The following is a 9,423-nucleotide window of genomic DNA, read 5'->3' on the forward strand; positions in this document are numbered from 1 at the left end:
GGGTTCTGTTCCTTCTTCCGACAAGGCAGTGGATCTAGCCTGTTAGAGCAGAGGCGGCTGGGACTCAAGACCCCTGGGTTCTAGCCTGGCTCTGGGAGAGAAGTGGGATCTAGTGAGTTAGACGGGAGTGGGGGCTGGGAGCCTGTTGGGTTTTATTGCCAGCTATGCTACCAACTCACCATGTGACCTCAAGAGAAACCCTTCCTCTTTTGATGCCTCAGTTTTCCCAATCTGTATAATGGAGATAGTGATGATAATAATAAGGTCTAATAGTTACAGACAAGTCCCCACAAAAGATATTTAATTACTGACCTCATGTGCTATTTCCAGAATGCTATTTTTTAAAAAATAATTGTTATAAAAATGTCAAAATATAGGGAATTAACTCATTAATGCAGTGGTCCCCAATCTGTGGAGCATGCCTCCCTAGGAGGTGCAGAGGAATATTCAGTGTGGCATGTGACGGGGCCTTGGTCAGCTCCCACAGGGGTGCGGAGGCAGTGAGGATTGAGCTCCACCCAGCTCTGCCTCCAGCTGCAGCTCCACTCCACCCCCAATCTTCCCCCAGCCCATGTCTGCTCCCATTTGCTCTCCGTCCCAAGGCCAGCTCTGCCTCTAGCCCCAGCTAGCGGGGGCGGGGGGGGACACTGCGGGAAAAGTTTGGGCACCACCGCATTAATGATTGTCCTCAAAAAGAAGGAATTCTACCTTGACACTACAGTACTGCCATCCCAAGTGTTCAAAAACCATGTGTCAGGTCCCCAACCATCAGGAGATTGTCTTAAAAATCATGACATAAAAAAGTGTCTTCAGGGTGCACTCAGCTCATGTTTTCAAGACTTTCCCTGCAGCCAGGAGGTCTAGAAAGCTGTGCCTATTTAAAACAAAAGTGAGGATTCACATCAATGTAGGAGCTTTAAGAAAAACACTTATCGCAAAAATTGGCAACAGTGACAGCAGGTCATGTTGGAGGACTTAAGGCCACTGTTTCTAGCGGGGAAAGTGTAGGTTCAATGCATGTATCTGCAACAGGGAAGGATTTCCAGTGAGCTGCATTCACTCGACTTTACTATCCCCCTCCGTCCCCGCCCCATACCTCACCATGCAAATACAGAAACCACTTCCCGACTTTCACTTTTGCCTGGCCTTGCAGTTTGTTCAGGGCCCCCTCTGAGGAGCTGGTATGGAGAAGACAGGGAGAGACCTCCTGCTGGAGGCCCTGGATGATCTTGGGTAGGACAATTTCAAGAGATTCAAGAATAAGCTGCGAGCAGCCCCGTTGGAGGAGAGGTACAAAGCCATCTCCTGGCGCCAGCTGGAGAAGGGGGACCCTGTGGATGTTAGCAACCTGCTGATCAGTCACTATGGGGAGTGCTATGGGATGGAGGTGACTGTGCAGGTGCTAGGAGACATCAACCAGAGAAACCTGGCAGAGAGGCTCAGCAGAGCTGGTAAGGAACGAGCCAGGGAGAGAACAGGGAGATCTCACTGCAGGGTGCTGGAAGGAGACTAGATCATTTACAGCACAGGATGTTGAATTTTTGGAGATGCAGCCCTGTAAAGAGACACTTTCATCTTTCAAATTACACTCTGGCTGGAAATTATGTACCTGCTCAAGCTGAGATCATTTGCCCAGTAACTCAGAGCGACTGGAGAGGAAATGGTCTTTATGCACCATTTTTTCCCCAGTTGATATCCTGTGTGCTTTTGCCAATATTTTGTACTGCGTCCGTTTCATTGTTTCACTGTAGTCAGTCTGTCCTCTTGTCTGTCAGGATTTTTCATGCAGCAGGAGAGAAGAGAAAAACATTTTTGAAAAATGGAGAAAAGCTGGTAATAAAATGGCAGGCGTTGTCCTAGACGCAGCATCTGAGACCACTCCTTGCTTGTTTTTTGAAACTGAATGGATTTAAAATGGACAGTTTCCCTTTAATGTTTTTTCACACACAGCCTGAATCTGGATGTAAGGGTATGTCTACACTGCAATCAGAAGATAGGATTGCAGCTCATGTAGACGTACCCAAGCTAGCTTTAATCTAGCTAATTCACCTGCCAACAGCAGTGAAGACAGAGTGAGATGGACTTCAGCATGGGCAGTACAAGCCTGTATGGGACCCTGGGTAATTGCCCACATGGCTAGCCCGCACTGAAACCTGTGCTGCTGCTGGTATCTCAGCTAGCGAGATCAAAGCTAGCTTTGCTATGTCTACTCAAGCTACAAGACATAAACCTAAATGGCTAAGGACCATTTCAAACATCGGCTCAAACGTTTTCTAAAAAGAGGTCCCAGAAATGTCCTGCCTGCTATTACTATCCCTAAGCATTAAACAGTTATGAGTCACGTCCCCAAAAATCATGAGAGTGGATTAAAAGAGATTTTTTTTTAAATAATTAATGTGGGATTCCTTTTCTTTGCCTGATGCTTTCTGAGGATTAGGGTCACATTTTGGGTCATGCTGACACAGCCTCGGTAGTATAGATATGTCTTGAGGTTCCTCAGTTACAGGCCATCCTTGCTGGATCACTTTAACAACTAATCTTTCCTGGTTTGCAGATTGCGTTCTGTTCGCACAAGTGGGAAAGGAGTTAAGTGTGGGATATTTTAAAACTCTCAGGTCAGGATTGTTCTGCTCCCAGTGGAGTCCCGTTTACAAGCACTGAGCTTTACCACTGAAGGCAGAGTTTTGGATCAACCCAATGTCATTTGGGAGAGGTGAGGGAGGCGATCAGGGATTAAGTATCATTAATTTGCATCTCTTCTTGGTTTTCTTACCAAGTCGGGAGGGTCAGTCTGAGAGTTGGCGAGCTCCAGAGCAGAGGCACAAAGTTGGTTTAAACCCAAAGCTGGAATCAAAGACTCAGCCAGTCCCAGAATTGGGTCAAAATGCTGAATACCAGCCAAGGCTGCAGGCAGAGATTCAGCAAGAGCCAGAGCCAGGGAAGAAAGGTGATTAAAATCCAGAGCAGGAATCAGGTGCCCAGCAAACCTCACAGCCAAATCAACCTCCTCTTCTGTCGTCTTTATCCCTTCCCAAAGGAGAGCTTCATGAGCTGCCACATGAAAGAAAATATGGTCTCCTCCTGTTGTGTATAATATGAACAAGAGCTGGTTGGAAAAGAAGGTTTTCTTTTCTGTGGAAAATATAAACTTTTTAGCACAAATATCAAAATCTGAAATACTTTGGCCAAAAAAATCAAAATATTCCAATTTGGAAATCAAATCACGGTGCCTCCTGGGGGCTGTAGTTCGGGTGCCTCATGCTCCCATTCTCTATAAATAAGTCAGACTACATCTCCCATGATGCACCACAGCCCTCCCCTTGGTGAGATTGTTATCAAGTCCCCCCCTCAGTCTCTTTTTTTCAGGACTGAACATGCCGGGTTTTTTAATCTTTCCTCATAGGTCAGGTTTGTTAAACCTTTGATCATTGTTGTTACTGTCCTCTGGACTCTCTCCAGTTTGTCTACATCTCTCCTAAAGTGTGGTGTCCAGAACAGGACACAATACTCCAGCTGAGGCTTCACTGGTGCTGAGTAGAGTAGGACAATGACCTCCCACGTCTTACATAAGTCATTCCGGGGAAGGCCTTGGAAGCCAGGAGTGATGATGGGGGGTGGGGATGGTGGCGAGACAGCAAGGGCCACACACACATACACTGCATGTACACACATTGCCTGCCTACACACACAGACAGACTCTGATTTACACCCACACACTGAGTGCATTCATACACACTGACTCCACACACATACACTAACCATGCACACGGAGACAGAAATGGAGATTTTGGGTAAGATCAAAACAAAAATCATACTGTGTGCTTTAGTCTTCTTTTTTAAAAAGCCCCCAAAATGCCCTGTTTATGCTAAGAAACACACCCCATGGGTTTATAAAGAAAGACCCACAACCAGCTCATTTCTGACTGCCCCAGATTGAGCACTTTAAACCAATCTTTTCCTTGTTTGCAGATTGTTCTTGTTTGCACACAGAGGCAGCAGTTCCAGATGCCCAAACCCTTTGCGAAAAGGGCTGGAGCAGGTCAGTGACTGAGCGCCATTCATTTGTGCTTCCTCTTGTTTTCCATGATAGATCTTTTAAGACGGAAGCAGAACTCAGACACTCCAGAAGCGCCAGAGCTGGGGGAAGAAGTTGATTTTCATCCAGAGCAGGAATCAGAGACTCGGGGACACCCAGAACCAGAGGAAAGAGATAATTCCCAAGGTATTTGCACTTACAAGCTTGACTCCGCAAGAGATTCAGTCCAGGAAAGAAATGTGACTGCATCCTCCACACTCCACTCCCAGGGGAGAGCCCCATTAGCTGCCACATGAAGGACATTCAAGACTTCTGTGATGTACACATCAATTGCAATAGCCTGAGATTTGGCTGTACAATGAAGTAACCTGCACTCACCCCACCTACATATAGCAGCTGCTGAGGGATCCGGGATGCGTGGGGGTGTATGGAGCTGGTAGGGAGAGAGACTCAGTGCCTACATACCATGAACGAGATGGGAAGAGCGTCCATCTGGTCTGTGCATGGAGGTGGGGACTCTGACCTGTTGTGGGAGGGTAAATTGAGGCAGGATGGGCTATCCAGCCAATAATAAGGTGGTGATCAGGAGGGGGTGGGAGAGATGTATATCCTTATATGGAGAAGTATGAGACAGAGGGTATGACCTCTGGTCCCAACATGGGAGTGAGGGGGGCAGTCTGGGCTCCAGCTTATACCATAAGAAGGACCAGACTGGGTCAGACCAATGGTCCATCTAGCCCAGTATCCTGTCTTCCAATACTGGCCAATACCAGACGCTTCAGAGGGAATGAACAGAATGGGGCAATTATCGAGTGATCCATCCCCTGTTGTCCAATCCCAGCTTCTGGCAGTCAGCCAGAGAGTACGGGGTGACTGCAATGTTTAGGCCATTATGTCAAGGGTGGCAGGGAAGAAGAGTCTATGACTTGTAGTTGAGAGCAAGCTGGGGCATGGTGAAAAGGGGAACACTTAATATTGGGGGATGATAGCAAGGGTAACAGGGCAGAGTTAAGGTTAGAGGAGGGTGTGTATGGGTAAAGGGGCTGAGTTAAGGTTGGGGATAGGTGGTGTGAAGGTGTGGGTCAGAGTTAAACTTGTGGGGGTGGACATCTGGAAGTGAGCACAGTTAAAGTTGGAGGAGGCTGAACATGAGTAAATGTCATGTTCTTATTTTTTTTCCTGTAGAGGGAAGACGAGCCACACAGGGAATTCTGGAGAAGTTGAACTTGGAGCAATACAGAAGCAGGCAGCTCAGACTGAGGGATCTCCAGGAGATCAGCCCAGAGAGCAGAGAGACCTGGGCTCCTGTGACATTAGGGGATTTACCTTGGCATTTCCTGAGGAAAGTCATGGCTCTGAATGGGACAGCCAGAAACACAAGGCTTGTGCATGGGGCAACTGATGATCAAGAGACCAATGAGGAGCAGGAAGTACATATTGATGACAATAATCTTTCCCTGAGTAACATGGACAGTAGCAGTTCTCTGAACCCCCTCGATGTTCTCTGCGCCGTTCTGCTTTGCTCAGACAGTTTCCTGCAGCAGGAGATCCTGTCCAAAATGTCCATGTGTCAGTTTGCCCTCCCTCTGCTGCTGCCTGCCCTCGACACCCCCAAGTGCACCCTAATGCTGTGGGCCATGAGGGACATTGTGAAGAAGTGGAGGCCGCATTCCCTGGCAGAGAGCAGAGGGTTCAGAGAGGAGAGCCCGGTGCTCACCAAAATGCCAACCATTTCCTTTGTACGGATGGGGAGCTGCAGCTTCTCCAAGTCCAAACTCCTCAATGACATACTGAGCCTTTCGCAGCAGCACCACGATTTCTTTGTCCATTGTGACATGGAGTCTGGGAACGTCCCTCGGGAAATCGCAGATGGGCTGGTCTAGATTTTCTGGTATTTATCAGCTGGGAAGGAGAGCTCAGATCTTTTCCCAGAACCCATCGCAGTTACAAACCTGCACGGAGACATTGAGTCGCATTGGCTGCAGGTCAGCTTTTTAACAGAGGTCTCCTCAGCAGTGTTCATAGTTACTGAGAGCATCAATGAGAGACAATACGCACTGTTATCATCTCTGCAGGGATCAGCTACTAAATACTACTTCATCTTTAACTGCAAAATTGAGAAACCTGAGGAGACCCTGGGATTCCTTTATAAATTAGAGTCAGTGCTGAAACTAGACAAACTAAGCATGCTGATGACAGAGAACACCCTAAATCATGCTCAGTTTGTGGAGAAGCTGCAGTTCACCATTGGAAGCCTAACGGAGTCCTCCCTCAAGAGAACCTCCGTAGCAGACACAGCTGTGACAGCACGAGAATTAGGTATCCGGGTGGATGAGGACTCTGAGGAATGCCAAAGCGCGAGAAAACAGGTGGCAGAAATCACAGCGGAAATAAAGGACGTGGCAAAGTACAAAAGGGAAATGTTGAGACTCTCAGAGGATCAGTGCAAAAAGTTGGCCATGGTGGAGAAAGAGCTGCACCGAATGCAATGGCAAGGGGACACTGCCACTGGGATCCAGGCATCTCAGCAAAGAAAGGAATGGTTGGACTTACAGACTAAATGTGAGCTTACTGATGGGATAGTCAAGTTTATTACTGGGCTAGGAAAACTCTCTCAAGTGACTCTCTCAGATGTTCTGACCCAGCTTCATGCCAAGCTGGGAGGAAGGTCCAAAATGCTGGTTCTAACAGTGCTGGGAGGGCAGAGCACTGGAAAATCCACCCTCCTCAACACCATGTTCAGCCTGCAGTTTGCAGTAAGCAGTAGCCAACATACACGAGGAGCCTTCATGTCAGTCGTTAAAGTGGCAGAGAACTTTCGGCAAGAACTGGGCTGTGATTTCCTCCTGGTAATAGACACAGAAGGCGTGAAAGCCCCCGAACTGGCCAAGTTGGAGGACAGTTATCGACGTGACAATGAGCTGGCCACACTGGTGATTGGACTGAGTGACATAATCATCGTTAACATGGCCATGGAGAACGCCACTGACATGAAAGGTGTTCTGCAAATTACGCTAGATACACTTCTGAAAATGAAGAAAATCAAGCAACATCCAAACTGCCAGTTTGTACATCAGAACGTCAGCGATGTGTCCGCACATGAACAAAACGTGGGAGACATGTATCAGCTCCTGGAGTCGCTGGATGAAATGACCATAGCTGCAGCTTGTACAGAAAAAGGAATCAGGAAAACGAAATTTCCTGGCATTCTATATAATGATGCAGAGAAACACAATTGGTACATCCCTGGCTTGTGGCATGGAGTCCCTCCCATGGCTCCAGTGAACATGGGATACAGTGAGAGTGTGTGTGAGCTAAAGAAATACCTATTTGAATTCATGAGACGATACTCGTCTAATAGACCCCTTAAGGACATCCCCCAGTTTAGTGAATGGATGAAGAGCTTGTGGAATGCTATAAAACATTCAAATTCTACCTTCAGCTTGAGAAATAGCTTTGTGGCTCACACTTATAACCAGCTGTTTGCAAAGTATTCTGAATGGGAATGGGATTTCCGCAAGGAGATTTACCTCTGGGGGTCTGAGCAAGAAACTTTTATCCAGAATCAGTCTCAAGCTGAATTAGACCATGTAGCTTTAAGTAAATTAAAAGATGAAACTTGGCAGAAACTGCAGCAAGAAGAACGGAGGCTCTTGTATTGTTTGCAAAAATACATTGAAAGTGGAGCTGCAAATGTGCTTCTGACAGAGAAGTACAGGGAAGATTTCATCAGGAGCACCAATGGCCTGACAAAAGAACTCAGACGGTATTGGTTCAGAAAGTGTGAAGAAGCACTTGACAGTCAAAGCAGCCTAGAGAGACTGAACCATCAGATCCAAGCCATGAATATGAAAACAATGAAAGGGAAAGCGGACAGTCTGTTGGGACACTGCAGGAAAAGAAACCTTTCCTCAGAAAGGGACACCTTTCAAAAGGAGATCAGGATATTCTGTGAGGAGTGTCTGAGGCCTGCCCTGGTGGATTACGTTAATAGGATGCTTGGTATAAAAATAGTAGGCAATTTTCTCAACAGTGCACAGGCGATTGGATATAGCAATCGGAGCATCTTCCAATTTTGGTTGCTGAGCAGACTCCTGAAGGAGATAAACTTTGATGGTTATGTGAAATATATTAATAACTACCAAGAGTTTGCCAAAACTTGGATATGGACACACCTGTTAGATCACTACAAAGAGACTAGGGGTGTGGAAAATTTGGAGAGAGAGCTTCTGTCCACAGTAATAAAGAAAATCATGGATGCTCTGGAGAACTCCAGGACTCAGACTGACTTTTTAGGCAGCTTTTTCAAATATTTGCAAAGGGATCTTGTAATGTCCAGGGACAGCTTAGCCAGAATGCAGCTTATTATCACAAAAAACTCAAACCAGTTTCCCAGTGCTGTTCAAGTCTTTCTACGTGCACTTGAGCAAGTCTTTCTGCCTGCACTTGAGCAAACAATCTTATCTCAGTTTAAAGACTTGGATGTAAAGTCTAAGCTCTCCATCCTGCCTCTGAAGCCCGAAGAGGAGATCTATAAGCGCATGTTTGGCTGTGGGAAGTGCTGTCCATTCTGCAAAGTCCCCTGTGAAGCGGAAGGCACCGATCACAAAATTCATTTTGCATCAGTCCACCGGCCTCAAGGGCTAATGAAACCCAAGAGAGTCTTCTTACCCTGTTTGGCACATGGCCCAAAACTTGACTATTCTCCTTGCTGTTCTGGATGGCTTATCAGGGATTCCCATGTCCACATAGGTTACTGCCATTGTTTTTGTGAAGATAACAATGTCTTGCGCTGTCATTCTCCAGCAGATTCCAGCTACAAAACTTCCAACTATTGGAAGTTTGTTTTCAAGGAGTTCAACCAACAGTTTGCTAGAGAGTACGGTGCTAAACCAGCTGATCTGCCCAGCGATTGGGGTAATATAACCCAAGAGCAGGCACTGAAAAGTTTAGAGGAAGCTTTTAAAGGAGCAATCTCAGTGCCAGGTCAAAACTGGCTCCAGGCTGTACAAAAGAAACCTAAGATATTTCCACGAAACATTAAATATACTAAATCTTCAGCAGCACTGTCTGCATCTGGAATGCTGCTGCTGAGTTTACCTCACACTAAATCATTTGCTCATTGTCCCCCTCTAGTGGTTGGAGTAGATGTAGACATCTATGCATCTGCTACTGCCTTTAAGTTACTGGAGCCAGTCTTTTGCCTCAGGCAGTATAGACTCAGGTTTTGAGATCCAGCAGTTCTGGGTTCAGTCCTCACTGGTGACCCAACATGTGCTAGGCAAGGTTGGGAAACAATGGATTACATTGACCAGATGAGGAAAATGTCTGGACATCTTATGTTGAGAAGAAAGGTTGAGGAGTAATTTACTCCTATAGTTCAAGTG

The 9,423-nt window shown here is 46.6% G+C and overlaps 1 protein-coding gene across 1 annotated transcript; it reads left to right on the top strand.

Annotated features, from left to right (window-relative positions):
* Window positions 1-678: 678 nt before the first annotated feature.
* LOC116827467 (up-regulator of cell proliferation-like) lies at window positions 679-9,184 on the top strand. The gene is given in 6 exon segments (XM_075064693.1): window positions 679-720; window positions 1,238-1,451; window positions 4,091-4,222; window positions 5,222-8,722; window positions 8,789-9,015; window positions 9,173-9,184. Coding segments are annotated over 6 exon segments (4,128 nt in total).
* Window positions 9,185-9,423: the final 239 nt, after the last annotated feature.

The sequence above is a fragment of the Chelonoidis abingdonii genome, chromosome 4 (genome assembly GCF_003597395.2).
Source record: "Chelonoidis abingdonii isolate Lonesome George chromosome 4, CheloAbing_2.0, whole genome shotgun sequence".
Taxonomy (NCBI): domain Eukaryota; kingdom Metazoa; phylum Chordata; order Testudines; family Testudinidae; genus Chelonoidis; species Chelonoidis abingdonii.